The following is a 19,697-nucleotide window of genomic DNA, read 5'->3' on the forward strand; positions in this document are numbered from 1 at the left end:
TACAATGGACACCTCAGGAATACAGAAGATTATAAGAGAATACTACAAAAGGGTATATATCAACAAATTGGACAATCTAGAAGAAATGGATAAATTCTTAGAATCATACAACCTTGCAAAACTGAATCAAGAAGACACAGAGAATCTGAATAGATCAATAACCAGTAAAGAGATGAAAACAGTAATCAAAAACCTCCCAAAAATAAAATTCCAGGACCAGACGGCTTCCCTGGCAAATTCTACCACACATTCAAAGAAGACTTAATACCTATCCTTCTCAAACTCTTCCAAAAAATTGAAGAGGAGGGGAAGCTTCCTAACTCATTCTACGAAGCCAACATTACCCTGATACCAAAACCAGACAAGGACACTACAAGAAAAGAAAATTACAGGGCAATGTCATTGATGAACATTGATGCAAAAATCCTCAACAAAATACTAGCAAATCAAATACAACAATATATTTAAAAGATCATACACCACAATCAAGTGGGATTTATTCCAGGGACACAAGAACGGTTCAACATCCACAAATCAATCAAGGTGATACACCACATTAACAAAATAAAGAATAAAAACCACATGATCATCTCAATAGATGCAGAAAAAGCATTTGACAAGATACAGAATCCATTTATGATAAAAAAAAAAAACTATGCATAAAATGGGTATAGAAGGAAAGCAGTTCAACATAATAAGGCCCATATATGAAAAACCCACAGCTAATATCATCCTCAGTGGAGAAAAACTGGAAGCTATCCCTCTAAGAACAGGAACTAGACAAGGATGCCCACTTTCACTACCCTTTTTTTTTTAAAGATTGGCACCCAAGCTAACATCTGTTGCCAATCTTCTTTTTTCTTCTTCTTCTTCTCCCCAAAGCTCCCTAGTACATAGTGGTATATTATAGTTGCAAGTGCCTCTGGTTGAGTCACCACTCTTATTTAACTAACAATGAAGTAGCAGAAAGAGAAATTAAGAATACAATCCCACTTATAGTTGGAACAAAAAGAGGAAAATACCTAGGAATAAACTTAACCAAAGAAGTGAAAGATCTGTACACTGAAAACTATAAAACATTATTGAAAAAAATTAAGGAAGATACAAAGAAATGGAAAGACGTTCTGTGCTCTTGGTTAGAAGAATTAACATAGTTAAAATGTCCATGCTTCCTACAGCAATCTACAGATTCAATACAATCCCTATCAAAGTTCCAATGACATTTTTCAGGGAAATAGAACAAAGAATCCTAAAACTTATATGGAACAAGAAAAGACCCCGAATAGCAAAGGAGTCCTGAGAAAAAACAACAAAGCTGGAGGTATCACACTCCTGATTTCAAAATATACAACAAAGCCATAGTAACCAAAACAGCTTGGTACTGGCGCATAAACAGACACACAGATCAATGCAACAGAATCAAGAGCCCATAAATAAACCCACACATCTATGGACAGCTAATGTTCAACAAGGGAGCCAAGAGCATACAATGGAGAAAGGAGAGTCTCTTCAATGAATGGTGTTTGGAAAACTGGACAGCCACATGCAAAAGAATGAAAGTAGACCATTATCTTTTACCATACACAAAAATTAACTCAAAATAGATTAAAGACTTGAATGTAAGACCTGAAACAATAAAAATTCTAGAAGAAAACACAGGCAGTACACTCTTCAATATAAGCCTTAGCAGCATATTTTCAAGTATCATGTCTGACCAGGCAAGGGAAACAATAGAAAAAATAAACAAATGGGACTACATCAAACTAAAAATCTTCTGCATAGCAAAGGAAATCATCAACAAAATGAAAAGACAACCTAACAATTGGGAGAAGATATCTGCAAACCATATACCTGATAAGGCATTAATATTCAAAATATACAAAGAACTCATACATCTCAACAACAAAAAATACTAACAAGCCAATAAAAAGTGTGCAAAAGATCTGAACAGACGTATCTCCAAAGAAGATATACAAATGGCCAATAGACACATGAAAGGATGTTCAACATCATTAACTATCGGGGAAATGCAAATCAAAACTACAATGAGCTATCACTTCACTCTGGTCAGAATGGCTATAATTAACAAGACAGGAAACAATAACTGTTGGAGAGCATGTGGAGAAAAAGAACACTCATACAGTGCTGTTGAGAATGCAAACTGGTGAAACCAGTATGGAAAACAGTATGGAGAGTCCTCAAAAAATTAAGAATAGAACTACCAGACAACTCAGCTATTCCACTGCTGGATATTTATCCAAAAACCATGAAAACACAAATGTGTAAAGATACATGCACTCCTATGTTCATCGCAGCACTATTCACAATAGCCAAGACTTGTAAGCAAACTCGGTACCCATTAAGAGATGAATGGATAAAGAAGCTGTGGTTATAGACATAACGGAATACTACTCAGCCATAAGAAACAATGAAATCTGGCTATTTGTGACAATGTGGATGGACCTTGAGGGTATTATGCTACGCGAAATAAGTCAGAGGGAGAAAGTCAAATACCGTATGATCTCACTGATAAATAGAAAGTAAAAACAACAACAAACAAACACATACACACAGACATTGGATTGGTGGCTATCAGAGGAGAAGGGGGGAGGGCGGAGGGCAGAAAGGGGTGACTAGGCACATGTGTGTGGTGATGGATGGTAAGTAGTCTTTGGGTAGTGAACATGATGTAATCTACACAGAAATCGAAATATAATGATGTACACTTGAAATTTATGTAATGTTATAAACCAATGTTACTGCAATAAAAAAAAAGATTAATTTGTGTAAGATAATAGCACAAAGGAGGGGAGGAGGGAAGCAGGCAACATATGAATAAAGTTTTGTATACCATTGAAATTAGATTAGATTGTTAGAAATTAAGATGTTAATTGTAGTCCTCAGGGAAAGCACTAAAAAAGTAAATAAAAAATAATGACAATTTTAAATGATACACTAGAAAATATCTATTTAACAAAAGAAGGCAGTAATGGAGGAATATAAGAACAAAAAAAGGCATAAAACATTCAGAAAACAAATAGCAAAATGGCAGACATAAATCCTACCTAATCAGTAATTAGAGAATAGAGTTACTAAATATGACCCAGAAATTCCACTCCTAGGTATACCCAAGGGAATTGAAAACACATGTTCTCACAAGAACTTGTACATGAATATTCCTAACAATATTTTTCATAATGGCCAAAAATGGAAGCAATTCAAATATCCATCAACCGATGAATGGATAGATAAAATGTAGTATACCTATGCAATATTATTCAGCCAAAAAAGGAACATAGTACTGATGCACGCTGCAGGATGAATGAAACTTGAAAACATTATGCTAAGTCAAAGAAGCCAGACACAAAAAAGCCACATACTGTACAAATCCATTGATATAAAATGTCCAAAATAGATAAATCTATTAAGAAAGAAACTAGAGTAGTGGTAGCTAGGAGCTGGGGGGAAGGGGGTATAGGAAGTGACTACTAATAGGCATGAGGTTTCTTTTTGAAGTGAGTAAAATATTCTGATTAGATAGTGGTGATGGACAACTTTGTGAACATACTAAAAACCATGAATTGTATACTCCTCAAAGGTTAATTTATGACACATCAATTTCATTGGAATGATGAAAAGAAGTAACCTGCCAATTTTTTTTGACACTATGCAAAAACAACAGAAGAGAGAGCCCCAGAAAGTTAGAAAAGCTATATGAACTCAGCCTCCATCTAAATGTCAGGAAAACTAAGTTCATATAAAAAAAGATGACAACAAAGTAGAGATCGAATCCCATAGACAGCTACCATGAGGGAGAAAAAAGATAAAATAGAATAACATCACTACAAACAATGGAAAACCATGCTAGAAAGACAAACAAACAAAAGAAAAGAAAACAACAACCCAAACTGTAATGCACTATTTTAAAGTAAGGTAAAAGGCATTAAGGTGATGTAAGACACAAAAAAGAACCACAAATCTGAATTAGAAATACTCTAAAATGAAGGGACAGACCTTAAGAGTGAATCATAAACAATGGGAAAAATCGTTTTAGAAATGAAAACTACTCACACATCTATGGACAGCTAATTTTAAACAAAAGAGCCAAGAAGATACAATGGAGAAAGGAGAGTCTCTTCAATAAATGGTGCTGGGAAAACTGGACAGCCACAAGCAAAAAATGAAAATATACCACTATCTCACACCAAAAACAAAAATTAACTCAAAATGGATTAAAGACTTGAATGGAAGACCTGAAACCATAAAACCCCTAGAAGAAAAATAGGTAGCACCCTCTTTGACACCGGTCTTAGCAGTATCTTTTTGAATATCATGTCTCCTCAGGCAAGCGAAACAAAAGAAAAAATAAACAAATGGTACTATATCAAACTAAAAAGCTTCTGCTTGGCAAAGGAAACCATCAACAAAATGAAAAGACAACCTAGGAATTGGGAGAAGATATTTGCAAATCATATATCTGGTAAGGGAGTAATATCCAAAATATATAAAGGACTCATACAACTCAACAACAAAAAAACTAACAACCCGATTAAAAGATGGGCAGAGGACTTGAATAGACATTTTTCCAAAGAAGGTATACAGGTGGCCAACAGGCACATGAAAAGATGTTTAACATCAATTATTAGGGAAATGAAAATCAAAACCACAATGAGATATCACCTCATGCCAATCAGAATGGCTATTATTAAAAAGACAGGAAATAACAAGTGTTGAAGAAGATGTGGAGAAAAGAGAACCCTCCTACACTGCTGGTGAGACTGTAAACTGGTGCAGCCACTATGGAAAACAGAATGGAGATTCCTCAAGAAATCAAAAATAGAATTACCATACGATCCACCTATTCAACTTCTGGATATTCATCCAAACAATACAGAAACACTAATTTGGAAAGATACATGCACCCTTAATGTTCACTGCAGCAAATAGCCAAGACTTGGAAACAATCTAAGTCCCTATCAAGGGACGAATGAATAAAGAAGGTGTGGTATATATATACACACACACACAACGGACTACTACTTGGCTATAAAAAAAAAGATGAAATCTTGCCATTTATGACAACATGGATGGAACCTGAGGGCATTATATTAAGCGAAATAATTCAGACAGAGAAAGCCAAATACCATATGATTTTGCTCGTATATGAAAGATAAAAACAACAACAACAACAAGCAAACATATAGGTACAGAGAATAGACTGGTGGTTACCAGAGGGGAAGGGGTGAGGGGGAAGGCAAAAGGGGAAAATTAAAAAAATAAAAAAGAAAGAAATGAAAACTAAACTAGAAGGTGCATAATAATTTAGTTTATAATAACAATATTTAAAATACTTAAAAGTAAGGAAGATAATATTAAGAATCAAAATAAATGAGAAAAAGAAATTGAGAGAAAGTGACAAATATTGAAGTCAGGCAAAGAAGATACAGTATATGAATAACACCACCCAAAGAAGAAAATCAGAGCATAGAATAAATACTAAAATCTGTCATTCAAAAACCTTTCCTGATGTGCACGCATGTGTGTATATATACATACACACATATATATATAACAAAATATATATTTCAATATATAACAATAATATACTGTATACAGTACTATATATAATATACAATGTTATATAATAAATATTTTACAATTATATACATAATATACATTATACAATATACATATAATATATATGTTCATATATAATAAATACATACATAAGAAAATACATATATTTGAAGCTACATATTGAAAGAGCACACAACGTACCTGAGAATATTGACCCATAATGACCAAGACATACGCTCACAAAATTATAAGACTTTTCAGGAATCAAAAGTTCTTCAAGTGTCTAGGCAAAAAAAAACATGGCCATGACCCAGCACTTCCACTCTTAGGTATCTACCCAAGAGAAACTAAAAGATATGTCCATACAAAGACTTACACATGTATTTTCATAGCATCATTCATAATAGCTACAAAATGGAAACAACGCAAATATCCATCAGTTGGTGAGTGTGGTGAATGGATAAGTAGAATGTGGTATATCCATGCAATGAACTACTACTTAGCATTAAACAAGAATGAAGCACTGATACATGCTACAACAAGCATGAACTCACAAACATGATGTAAAGTGATAAAAGCCAGTAGACACAAAAGACCACACATTGAATTATTTCACTTATACAAAATGTCTAGAAAAAGCAAATCTACAAAGACAGAAAGTAGACTAGTGCTTGCTTAGGGTTGAGTTGGGGAGCAATGACTACAAATAGACATGAGTTTTCTTCTCGAGGTGATAGAAATATTCTAATATTAGATGGTGGTGATGCTTGTACAACTCTGTAAATATACTAAAAACCATTCAATTGTACACTTAAAATGGGTATGTAAATTTTATCTCAATAAAATTAAAAGGAGAGCACATGACTTAAAAAGGAAATAAGATTAGATCATCCTACTTTTCAAGAGCAGTGATTTTTTTGTTGTTTTAGTTGTTGTTTTTGCCAAAACAAAATACAGTAACACGTTTAAGATAGTTAAGCGATAGTTAAGATAGTTTAAGATAGTTAAGAAAAGATATGTGAGCAAGGACTTTATACTTAAAAAAATGACCTTCACATATTAAAGGCACAAACTTAAAAAACAAAAAAACACAAGAAATCAGGGCATTTTTCTCCCATGAGCTTTGCCTAAGGACTCTATTTGAGAACAAACTTCAGACAGCCAAAGTGATGGAGGAAATGTGGACACAAGGACTGATAACGAGCAGGAATTACACAGATACTTGGGGAATTAGGATAGAGTGAGGGTGATGGAGAGAGTGCTGCATACCCTGACCGTGGGAACTGCTGCTGCAGATATACACAAACCTAACACTAAAGGGGGCTAACAAGTGCACAGATGGGGACAGCATGAGCAAAGGCAGCTTGTAACTGTTCTCAGTAGTAGCAGTTGGGGGAGGTAGTCTCAGGATTGTTTTCTGCCAATGTGTACGGCAGTATAAAATAAATGAATAATTCTGCATATTGTAGTTCTATCACTCTCTGTCACGTGGGAAACCACCATTCCCACTGTGGAAGAACAGAAATTTAAATTAATATTAAAAAGGTTAAGTAAACTTTGTAGTCCTGATTTGAATTAGAAATTGTATGAATCCATGAGGATACATATAAATATATGAGTATGTGTGCACACCACATATACAAGTTTTGTACAATTTTCTATATCTGTTTTCATTTAACAATAAAAAGATTAAAAAGAATCTTATAAGGGGGGTAGCCCCATGGCCTAGTTGTTAAGTTCAGCACGTTCCACTTTGGTGGCCTGGGTTCGGTTCCCAGACACGGACCTACACCACTCAGCCAGCAGCCATCCTGTGGCAGTGACCCACATACAAAATAGAGAAAGATGGGCACAGATGTTAGCTCAGGGTGAATCTCCCTTAGAGGAAAAAACGTATCTTATAAGGAAAGAGGCCTTAGTGATACAATCATAGAGTTAACTTATGTTGGAGAGGAGAGTAAAATCCAGCTGTCCTTGCTCACACTCAGGGAGTGCCTTGTCATTGTGTGGCAGTGCCTTCCACATGAGGCAAGTCCATCACTGGGTCATTGACGCATTCATCTAACCCATACAAACAAGACACCTGCTCTGCACCAGGCGCGAGGTACTGGAAGCTTGGCAATGAGAAGAATAGCCAGGTCTTCAGAGCTTGTGACAGCAGAGGCACTGGCAACACACTAGACCCCTGAAAGTAATGAGTGTTACAACGGAAACAGACACGATGATGTGACAGAGTGACCATTCCCTTAACTGTGATGAGTCACCCCTGAACTGAAAGCTCCAGCATAAGAGCCAGCTATGGGAAGAAGCAGAGGGAAAGGACTCCAGGCAAACAGAGAGGGGACGAGGAGGGAAGGAAGGCAGGGGCAGCTGGAGCACTATGAATGAAGAGAGGCAAGTGTGGATGAGGTGGAGAGTAGGCAGGAGCCCATTTCTGGAGAATTGGTGGAGCCCATTTTTGGAGAATTGGTGGATGGTGATGACCTTTACCAAAACAGGCAAAGACCAAGGAAGGCACAGGTTTGGAAAAGGGATACGAGTGAAGTGAAACTGTTCCTTTTGGGGGCATGTTAATATCTAGTTGGACATGTGAGTCTGGAGCTGGGTAGGGAGGGCTGTGCTGGAGATGAACTGTATGAGGCATTAGCATTTCGGTGACCCCAGGTCCTCCCATGGAAAGAGTACCCGCTGATCACTGGAGGGAGGACACTTCACCAGCTACAAGGCTTTGCATGGACTTGCTTCACTCACTCCTCTCCAGGAATCTGCAATCATTCTTGCTTATTGGAATCTAGCAAGAGCTCCTTACTACCACCAAATTAATGCTGCTGTATGCCGGGGACTAGGCTGAGCCCTCCATCCTTAAAATCCTCACAGCAACTCTTCAAGTTCGGAAATAATATCCCCCAGCGGCCACTGAGGCTCAGCACAGCTAAGCTGCCGATGGCTGCGTTAATCAGGAGAGGAGGTCAGCTGGATATGATGCCAGCCCTGCAGCTCCCATTACCATATACAACCTCATCTGCACATCCTGCTGCCTGCCAGTGACGCAGGCCTGTTTAAGCTTTGAAGCTCATGTTGTTTATTTAGGAAACTGGGTGTGTTTAATAAAAGTTCATTTCACAGAAACACCCTTGGATGTAGAGACATTAGAAGCATCCCAGGCGCAGGTTATGTAGGGCTAGGTGATGAGAATAATGGACCTGTCGTCTAGCTGCCGCTGTCTCCCATCAACCCCTTCATGACCTTTCTATTTCCCAACAATCATCTTTCACCCTTAGTGGTCCCTCTGCCATGTTCCTACCTTTGCATATGAATGTCCAACTGAATATAACATAAATCCCGTGAAGGCCAAGTATCAACTTTGCAACTGGTACATTCTGCCATGTACACATCTCCCTCTCTCTACCGCACAGCTGAGTCCACCTGGAGCTTGGGGGTGTGGACCTCAGCTAGACCTCAGCAAAAAGGAATGACTCCAATTTCCAAAGGCACAGGGTGGGTGATCCAACAAGAGAAGACAGGTGAGCAAGTGCAGGTTGACTGCAAGCAGAGAGAATAACCAAGGAGGAAAATCCAGTAGAAAGGCAAAGCTCGGCCTGACTGGCCTGCGGCGCAAAGCACCACGGTGCAGAACGCGCCCGTGACACAGCACAGGCGCGAACCCCACTGCAGACGGCCGGCATGTCCGGCAAACACTGCAGCTGACATTGGTTTTCTGTGTGCTGTTCCATATCATTAGGAGATTTCTTTTCATTCTGTTTCAAGGAATTGCAACACTGTGTTAGTTTTTTCTTTTAATTTTGCTTTTTTTGCTTTTGACATACAGCTCAATACGTCAGGAGATTCTTGCCAAGAAATAAATCCATAGTTGTTTTCATGACAGCAAATTATGTGCCAAAGAGTGACATTTAAATGCTGAATTTTAATGGCTTGTCAAAAGAAGTGAAATGTATTTTTTAAAAATTTAATACATGAGAGAACAATGTGTCCATCCATGAAATAATGCTGCCTGTAGGAGACAAGAATGGTAAATAAAATTGAACACAATTTTGTTCCTTGATGTATATATTTATGTTGAAGAAGAAAGTTGCACAATTAAATCCCATTTTCCCTTCCTTCTTCATGAGGAAGACGCTCCAATGGCAGCACAAGCAGCTATCTGTCATTGAGCCCAGCAACTGCATCTCCAAAAAGTGGCCTTGATGAAGCCAACAAACAGAAACATATACCCAACTCTGCTTCAAAGGCAGTTACCAGGGTAGAACGATTTCAAGGATTCTGAAAAGTCTCCTTCCCAAAAACCACACCATATCAGGCTAACCAAGTTCAGGAAACCAGCTGATTAGAGATTCCTTCCTTAGGGAAAGACAACACCTCTTGGGTGTATTCCACTATTGAGTCTTTCATGACCAGGGCGAAAAACCTAAAAGATCCAGAGAAAAAAATGAGGCAGAGAGTAAGTAACACTGATCGAAGAAATCAGAGAAAAAGTTCCAGATTACATGGCACTGTTGGAAAATACAGTGTTAGATAAGGGACCCAAAAGTGGTGTGGGCACACACATGTGTTTGTACATGTGTGCACATGTATGTGAGCATGTGCGCATGTGGTGTGTGTGCACATTGGTGTACATGTGTGTGCATGTTCATTAGTGTGTCTGTGCACATATGCCATGTGCATGTTTGTGCCTGTGTGCCCTCACATGTGTGGTATGTGCATGTGGGTATGTGTATGCATGGATGTGTGCATATGTTGGTGCTAATGTGTGCATTTGTATGCACATGTGTGTATGCACACTGTGCAGGCAAGTGTGTGTTTGTATGTGTGTGCATGTGTGAGTGCATGTGTGCAGGTGTATTCATTTGTGTGCACATATGCATGTGTGTATGTGTGTTAGTGGGGATGCAGGCAGTGATAGCCCAGGTTCTGAGTGGCAGTCATACTGGAGTACTCATAATAAGGACTGTTATAGGATGAACTTTGGCAGGGCAGTCAGAATCTAAATCATACCAGAATTACCCAAATTTAAATTCACACCACTTCGGTTTATGTGGACTCTTTCCTGCAGATGGGCACAAGCTGGCATGCACCTCAGATGTGGTTACAGGAGGAAGGCTGGAACACCTCAAAGGACCAAGCTGACCAAAAGGACCTCCTGCCTCAGGATTATCTCTGGTGCTTATTGAAAATGCAGAGTCCTAGGTCCCACTCCACACTCTTTGTCAGAACCATTGGGACGGGCCCACAAATCTGCATTTTCACAGGTCCCGAGGATGACTTTCCCAGTCTGGGGAAATCAATAGCCCAGGAGACAGAGGTAACTGGTCAAGGGCTGATGGGCACCTGGACAGCAGTCCCGGAGGGCAGAGCTGAACTAGGAGGCTCTGGCTGTCCAGGTCATGGCATTTGTGTCCTATTGTCTGGGATGCACATGAGCTGATGCCCAGCCACAGCACGAAACAGGCCTGGTACTCAGCTGGGTGGGGCTCTTGTCCATTGTTTGACTGCTGTGGCTTCCTGGTTCCAAGAAGATGCCCCTTGTCTTCAAGCACCAGAAATGCAGAAGAAGTGAAAGTCCATCTCAAGGCTCGTGGCAAGTCAGAAAGATCAGACGTCTATGGAGGGCATCCCGAGGAGGCAGGCACTGGGTGAGGTCAGAAAGAGAATGTGCTGCCTCTGCCTCTCTCGGGAAGGGTGCCCTTGTCCACATCCAGAGTTTCACACCATCACGTGAGTCCCTGGCCAGAGGTCTCAGAATGAGTGGGGCCAAGATGAAGCCAGGAACGCCTGGAGGAAAGGTCAGACCCAGAAGGGAGCTCATCATGGGACAATTTCAAGGTTAAACACTGGGATCATTCTGCCACCTGAAAGCACTTTGCCTCTGTTTCTCTATCCCTCTCAGGTCCCCTGAAAGAAGAAATAAGGACTGGGGGGACGGGGTAAAGCAGGGGTCCTTTCCAAGTCTGTTCTGTGGATCTGAGCCAAGGGCTTGGCTCACAGTTCCCTCCCTGGTCCTGCTCTGAAACAGTGCTCCAATTCCCTCTGTAAGAGCACCTTGGTCTCATTCCCGTGCTTTACATTCTCCCAAACGATTTTCCCAAAAAGCCATCATTAAACTGTGCAGGATTCGCAAACCTGACCCCTAGAATCTGATCCTCACACAGACGATGGAAAGTACGTAGGGGTGTCTACCCCCTAAGCCAAATGGGCTGCGAATCCCCAGTGCGCCGACCAAAGGAGAGAAGAAGCAGAGAAGAGGTTTCAACCACCAGTTGCCTGGGAGGTGGGGAGAGCAGAGAGCCAGCCAGCATTAGCCCTCAGGGAGAGCCTGAGGGAGAAATATGAACATCATTTCTGGAAAGCATCAGAGCAGTATGGTTCAGGACAGCACAATTGTCCCCATGACATTTCTTTTCAAACTAGCCTATAAAATCCCTTTTCGCACACACACCTCCAGTCTTATTGGGACATGTCTTCTATTGCTGCTAACAGAGAGGAGGAAACACAATTTGCCGTCATAGGTACAAGCTAATGGATGGCTGCATCCTGAGTTTGTCCAATCACTCTGACACGCCCTCTTGTGACTAAGCAGCAATAGCCACCAGAAGCAGAAACTGACGAGGGATCTCAAAGCCAGGAATCCCACCAGCCGGACATCTCCAACTTCCATCAGAGGTGCCCACATGGCTTCCAAGAGAAGAAATGCAATCTGCTCAAGGACTGGCTGGAGGGAATTAACTTAGAACTGGGGAAGGACTGGGGCGTTCTGGGGAAGGACTGGGGTGTTCTGGGGAAGGACTGGGGTGTGCTTAGGGAAGCAGTGGGATGGGTTCAGGGAAGAGCTGCAAACAGCTCTCCAAGCCCCAAATGTCCTCCCTCCCTTGCCCCATACCATCGAATGTCACCATCAAACCCTCCAGTCCAGGTCTTGGGTAACACAACAGTGCCTCATCTAGATACGTAGCGTGAAAGAGGGAAATTATCAGAAGCACACAGCATATGGTATCCCTTTTATTCTCTGTGGGCAGAGGGAGAGGGAACTGCTTGCCTAGCCAGCTCAGGAGAGCAAGCCGGTGGTGGTCTCTGCAGGTAGGCACATCGGGGAACCCAGGCTGATGGGTCACAGATCTGTTTGTGTCCGTACCCCCCTCTCCAGCCCACCAGCTCTGACCCTGAGAAATCCTTGCTAAGGTGAGGGCTGCGAAGGGCTGTAGATGCGCTTCCCTCCCTTCTGTTCCTCCTGGGCTGCACTAAACCTTAGATGACACTAGTGAAAACGGCTGTAGAGAAAGCACAGCCCAGGAGGCAGAGGCCTGCACCTAATTAGAGCAGCTGACCAGAGACACCTCCCCCAGCCCTGGCCTTCCTCCATTCCCGCAAGAGCACCCCCAGCACATCATAAAGAAAGTATTTTAACAGATGGCAATTCAGCAGTTACATGAAGAGTTGTCAGTATCCTAGCTTTAGAAAGCACCTTTGCTTTTCCATATCTAATACTTTTGAACATTTTTCCGCTTTTCTGAGCTAATATCATGACAGAAAGGAAGGGCTGGTGTGGTAGCAGGGAAGACAAGAATTGAGGCCCCTAGATGTCCATTCTGGTCATTGTCCACCCTGCACCAAGCAGACAGGGCTGGGAAGGTGCAGCATGTCCAGCCAGGGACCCCAGAGAGTGGCCTGAGCTGGCCGGGCACGTCTGGGCGGCGAGGATGGGGAGGACAGGGAGGACGAGGCAAGAAGGAGTCAGTGACGGGAAGTACAGGCAGCAGTGCTCGCATAAGTATGAACCCGGTGTGCAGAGGGAGAAATTGAGGCTTACAAAGGCTAAACGGCTCGCCCCATGGCCCTTCCTCATCTGCTTGTTCCATCCCCCTCCAAAGTCATCTTTGGAGAAGTAAGGAGCCACTCCACCCCATCCCTGCCTCCCCAGGCATGGGCTTGTAGGAAGAGATGCAGGAGTCTGCAACACAATTAGGACCTGGAAAAGCGACCACGAGAAAAACTGCCACAGTTAGTCCACAGGCTTTCTCCCTATGTGTCTTTCTTACTGACAAAAACCCAGGATCTGAGTGCTACCAAGTCAATGGTAGAAACAACGATGGTGAAGAGGTCTGGTGTCTGTCCAGTCACAGCCCGACCCCACATCCTGCTAGGGTGTGCTAAGTGCCTCTGGGTGTAAGAGACTGAAGCAGCGCACTGTATACCACCCCAGGGCTTCGTGGGCTAAACGTCTGTCAAGAGAGTCCATGTGCATTATCATCATCATTGGCATTGGCATCATTTTAAGAAAAGAACTAGAACATTTCCTCATCCCTTGGAAAACAGTTGTTTTTCTGGCATTTGACCTGATCCACAGAGCTAACCAACTTAGCAAAACTTTGCAATAATCTCCACTGGAAAAAAAAAAGGTGCATATGGTCTGTGTAATAGCTGTCATAAACTGGAAACAAAGTATCAAAATAAATAATATTTAACATTTGGAAATACTCATATTTATAAAATATTTTAAAATATTTTATTTGATTCCATTTGACCTTCACAACAGCTCAGTTTGGCAGTTTCTAAAACCAAAGATACTCTTACAAGATAATCCAGCAATCGCACTCCTTGGCATTTACCCAAAGGAGTTGAAAACTTTTGTCCACATGAAAACCTGCTATGGATGTTTACAGCAGCTTTATTCATAATTGCAATATCTTGGAACCAACCAAGATGTCCCTCAGCAGGTGAGCAGATAAATAAACTGTAATTCATCCACACAATGGAATATTACATAGCACTAAAAAGAAATGAGCTATCAAGCTGTGAAAAGACGTGGAGGAAACTTAAATGCACATTACTAAGCAAAAGAAGCCAATCTGAAAAGGCTACACACTGTGTGATTCCAACTCAATGACCTTCTGGGGAAGGCAAGACTATGGAGACAGTAAAAAGATGAGCAGTGGCTGGGGGGTGCAGGTAGTAAACATACTCTGTGTGACACCATAACGGTGGATACATGTCATTACACATTTGTTAAAACCTGTGGAATGTACAAAACAAAAAGTTAACCTAATGCAAACTATGGACACTAGTTAATAATGCATCAATATTGACTCATCAATTGCAACAAAGGTACCACACCAACGCAAGATGTTAGTAATAGGAAAAACTTTTTCGGGGGGGGTGGTGGTGAGGGTATATGCAAACTCTCTTTCTGCTCAACCTTTCTGTAATCTAAAACTGCTCTAAAAAATAAAATCTATTAATTAAAAAAATTATTTGTCTCTATGTTTAACCCCCTCCATGAAGTGTTCTCGCTCTGTCTCAAACTTACCCTAAGCACTAAACCCAAAGTCTAACCCCCTGTGTGATTGAACTGCTATGCAAACTGAATCCCCAGCTTCAGAGGGTCTTTTATTATAGTTATGGCATTGCTTGGAAAGGAATGGGATACTGAAATATGGGCATCCTGATGAAGCTGGGACACTGACCCTTAAATTTTACCAAACTTTCTTTGCCAGGAGAAGCACCCCCTCCTCTCTTGTTGAAGAGGTTAACCCTGGCTTTGCCTGAAGAACCTGTAATGCCACACAAGGTGGTTGCCTTGCACGGCCCTGTTGACCCTCCCCAAGTCCCACCCCCAGCAGCTCTCACTGCATCTAGACCCATATCTGGACTCAAGTCCCAGCAGGCCCCCAAGGGTGACGCAAAAGCATGGCCCATGAGGAGTGCAATCCACACCAAAGAATCACATGATCTTGCCAATTTATATCAACAGAAACCTGGGAACCCATGTGGGAATGAGTCTTAAGGATGTGAGATCAAAGTGAAATGAACAGAAATTGGACCCGGTCGAATTTGTTGATATGGGCCACTAAGCACCGATTCTCCATCCAATGTTTTAGAATGGGGGGCTGGAAATGTCTTTAACAGTTTCCACTGCTGGTTGACATAAAAAGGGACCCAAAGCAGAGAGTCTGCATGAAATGAAGTGGAATGGCAGAACTTCCTTGACATAGTAGAGTCAAGTATCCAAAGGCTTAGGGAGATTGGGATGCTAGAGTGGATGTATCACGTGTATCTGCTAAGAACCTCAGGAGGGTCCAGAGGACATGCCTTTCACCAAGGCTGTGAGAAATAAGTTCCTAGAGTTGTCCCAGCACCCTCGAAGAGCTCCAGGCGATGCCCCCTGGAGGTCAGAAGTTACAGTGGGAGCCGCTACCACCAATCTGGGACCCCTAAGTGCAGTGAGGATGATGGGATCCTGAGGTGTCAGGGGCCCAGTGGTGGCACTTAAAAGCCAAAGAAAGGTGGACATGGTCAGCATAAAGCAGTAATCAGAAGAGCCTGGCCCACAGAGACCTTTGGCATTGATGAGGCAATCACAGTGTTCCTAGAACTGGAACAGATGGGCGGCCTACTAGAGCCTTATGGATCTGCATAAGCAGGAAAATTCTAGATCTACTAAACTGAACTCACTTGAATCACCAAAACAGAGTCACAGCCCCTCAATCAATTTCCAGACTTGGAAATTCTATCTCACAGACCAGAACTGCTTGAGTGAAGGGGCTGGGGAACAGGTCCCCTTGAGGAAGGATTCTGCTACACAAGCCAAAAATTCATACTGTTAATCTGCCCCCCAGCCTCCTCCAAAGGGACCTACGGCCTTTCCCCAGGGTGACTGTGCACTGAGGAAAAGGAAATAATCAGACTTTTCAGTGATTACTGGACACTGGCCCTGAAGTGACATTAACTCCAGAAGATCCAAAATGTCACTGTGGTCCACCAGTCAGAGGAGTGGCTTATGGAAGTCAGATGATCAAACCCATCCTGTGATCATCTCCCCAGTTCCGGGAGGCATAATTGGAACAAACACTCAGCAGCTGGCAGAATCCTCACACCGGCTCCCTGACCTGTGAAGAGAGGGCTATAATGGTAGGAAACACACTGGAACTGCCTCGACCTACAAACACCATAAACCAAAACTTCTACTCACAAAGTCACAAACCAAAAGCAACACCACATTCCCAGAAGGGTTGCAGAGATCAGTGCCACCATCAAGGACTCGAAAGATGCAGTGCTGACAATTCCCACCACAGCCCCATTCAGCTCGCCTAGGTGGCCTGTGCAGAAGACGATGCATCTTGGAGAACGACAGTGTATTATCATAACCTTAACCAGGGGGTGACTCCAACTGCTGTTGCTGTTGCAAATGTGGTTCCTCTGCTGGAACAAATGGACACACCCCATGGTACCTATTACACAGCTATTAATCTGGAGAATGGTTTTTGCCTACACCTGTAGTAAAGATCATCAGAAGCAGTTTGCTCTCACCTGGCCAGGCTAGCAATACACCTTCACTGTGCTGTATCAAAGTCTATCAGCTCTCCAGCCCTAAGTCATGATCTGGTCCTCAAGGGCCTTAATTACCTTTCCTTCCCAGGGGACATCAGTACACTGAGGATATTATGCTTACTGAACCTACTGAGCAGGAAGTAGCAACTATTCCACAGACATTGGTAAGATGCTTGCATGCTAAAGGATGCCAGTGGCAGAAAGGGATGCTATTTGGGGCCTTTGGGAAGACTCCACAGGTGAATCACCATGCAGATTCTTAAGATTTCAGAGCAAACACATGAAATCCTCTGCAGATTACTACTCTCCTTTTAAGAAATTGCTTTCGGCCTGCTACTAGGCCTTGGTCAAGACTGAATACTTGACCACAGGCCACCAAGTTACCATGCAACTTGCCTTGATTATTACACACTACGTGTTGCTTGACCCCAGCCATTCTGTAGCTCACACACATTGTTGCTTCTCTGTCCGCTCACTCTGATCTGCAGCACCTCCCAGCAACCACTCCACCTGCCCTGGGTCCCTCTTCAGCTTCTTCAGCTCCTGGGACCTGTGTGTGTTCAGCTCCCTTATGAGGGGCCAGCTTCTGCAGAACACCTCATCACCAAGGTCAAGGCCATGAGAACAGACACAGGCTCCCATTCATTCTTGTCTTTGATCTCCCATCTCACACCCATCATCCCTTCCCCACTGCCTGCCATGCATATTTTAAGCTCCAAATGCAGAGACAACAATCAGCTTCCACAACTGTGTGCAGCCAAACCCTATAAGGAATCACGGACATGGTCTCCTAGCAGTTCTACTTCTCTCACTGAGCCCTAGCACGGATGGTGTCTCAGGTAGAAAGGGTGCCATGGCCCAATGACTTTGAGTAAACAAATTAACATAATTCTTCACTGCAGAACTTTCCAGAGCCCTAACAAGCCAATGTACCCTGTGAACATCCAGAAAGAGGAACAGAGCAAGGACTGTTTCCCAAACCTATTGGACCACAGACTTTTTTTTCCTTTTTCTCTTTTTTTTCTTTTGAGGAAGATTAGCCCTGAGCTAATATCCGCCACCAATCCTCTTTTTGCTAAGGAAGACTGGCCCTGAGCTAACATCCATTCCCATCTTCCTCTACTTTATATGTGGGATGCCTGCTACAGCACAGCTTGACAAGCGGTGCACCCAGGATCTGAACCAGCGAACCTCGGGCCGCTGAAGCAGAGGGCGCAAACTTAACCGCTGCGGCTCCAGCCGGCCTCAGAATTTTTTATCTTCCTTGATGGAGTAACTCACATGCCCAGTGGGAGTACTGTGACCTAGAGTGAATGTGGGCTCTCTGGTCCCTGACTTCCAGGCCTGTTCCCCCAGGGCAGGCCATTTAGGTCCTGACCATGAGACGCACAGATTTCACCCTCCAAGAGCTTCACCCACAGCTCTCACCCAACGCCAGGCGCTGTGTTTACAAATTGTCCTCTTGTCCAGGCTCTGAGGGCGCGAGGAGAGGGAACTTTACCTTAGTAAAAGGAACAGGTCATAATGCTGAGCCTGATGATACAGCTTCCCTCCTCAATTTTAAAAATTATGTATACATAATGTGAATTACATGTATAATAATTACATATATAACAATTTTAAATTACGATAATTTTTAAAAATATATTCTTAGCACGCTTGTGAAGAAAATGGTTATCAGGAATCTCCTGTGACAAAACTGTGTGACAAAAATTTAGTAATGACAGCAGGTAAAAGCGAATTGATTCTATTGAGGTTGATCAGTGGCTGGACTGGATGTGGTCAGGCCAAGAGGAGGCACCCACCAGCCACTCTGCTCGCATGACCTCCAGCGAGCATCTCATGTCTGAAGCACTGACAGAACTGCTGTGGTCCCTGCGCAGGCAACAGCACCCAGGATGGCCTCCAGCCCACACAGGGAGCTCCTGACTGGCACCTTCTGTGACCAAGGCTGTCTGCTGCCAGCCCTCTTCTCTCCACCATGACACTAGGTGATTTAGTCCTTTTCTTCTTTTTTTTTAAAGATTGGCACTTGAACTAACAACTGTTGCCAATCTTCTTTTTTTTTCTTCTCCCCAAAGCCCCTCAGTATATAGTTGTGTATTCTAGTTGTGGTAGGTGGGACTCCACCTCAGCATGGCCTGACAAGCGGTGCCATGTCTGCGCCCAGGATCCAAACTGGTGAAATCCCGGGCCACTGAAGTGGAGAGCGCGAACTCAACCACTTGGCCACGGGGCCGGCCCCTGATTTAGTCCTTTTCTAATTCCTCACTACCTAAGAGGCCTGTGGATTTTTAAGGAGAAGCAAAGTGTTTGCTGAGCCCTCAGCATGACAGCAGCCACCAGGAATCTCCTCTCAGGCCACCAGCCCAGGGTGGTTTCAGCCTGAGCCTGCCATACCTGTGTGGGAGAGCTTCTGTAAGGTGGCTGTCAGGTGCTGCAGAACCACCGGGGACACTTCATAGCGGTATATGTCTATCACTGGAACCTTCTGGCACCTTCCAAACACTGCATCTGTGAGAAAAGGGAGGTAGAGAAGAAAGCAAAAGTGATGTTCATTTTCAGAGAGGTGAGAGATATTACACACATCCTTGTAACGTATTCCAACTGTGCACCATGGCGAGGCTCTGGAGCACGGTTTTAAAAGTCATCAAGGAGCTATCAGAATTTAGAAGCACTTGGAAAGTAACGGTTTATTTAAATAAAAAACAGGGCATCATGGAAAACACAAATGTGAGGGTAGAGAGACAAGGATTAGCTTGGATTTGTTTTTCTACTTT

General features: G+C 42.7%; 1 protein-coding gene across 5 annotated transcripts in view; it reads right to left on the bottom strand.

Moving 5' to 3' along the window:
• PTPRN2 (protein tyrosine phosphatase receptor type N2) overlaps positions 1 to 19,697 on the bottom strand; it is a 945,556-nt gene that overhangs the window by 697,094 nt on the left and 228,765 nt on the right. For 4 of the 5 annotated variants that reach the window (XM_044747547.2, XM_070516905.1, XM_070516913.1 and 1 more), the window contains one exon: positions 19,318 to 19,431. The exons of the other annotated variant lie outside the window; for it this stretch is intronic. In XM_044747547.2, coding sequence (XP_044603482.2) covers positions 19,318 to 19,431 — 114 coding nt within the window. The remainder of the gene's footprint in view (positions 1 to 19,317; positions 19,432 to 19,697) is intronic. 5 annotated transcript variants of the gene reach the window in all.

This window comes from Equus asinus, chromosome 1, assembly GCF_041296235.1.
Source record: "Equus asinus isolate D_3611 breed Donkey chromosome 1, EquAss-T2T_v2, whole genome shotgun sequence".
Lineage (NCBI taxonomy): Eukaryota > Metazoa > Chordata > Mammalia > Perissodactyla > Equidae > Equus > Equus asinus.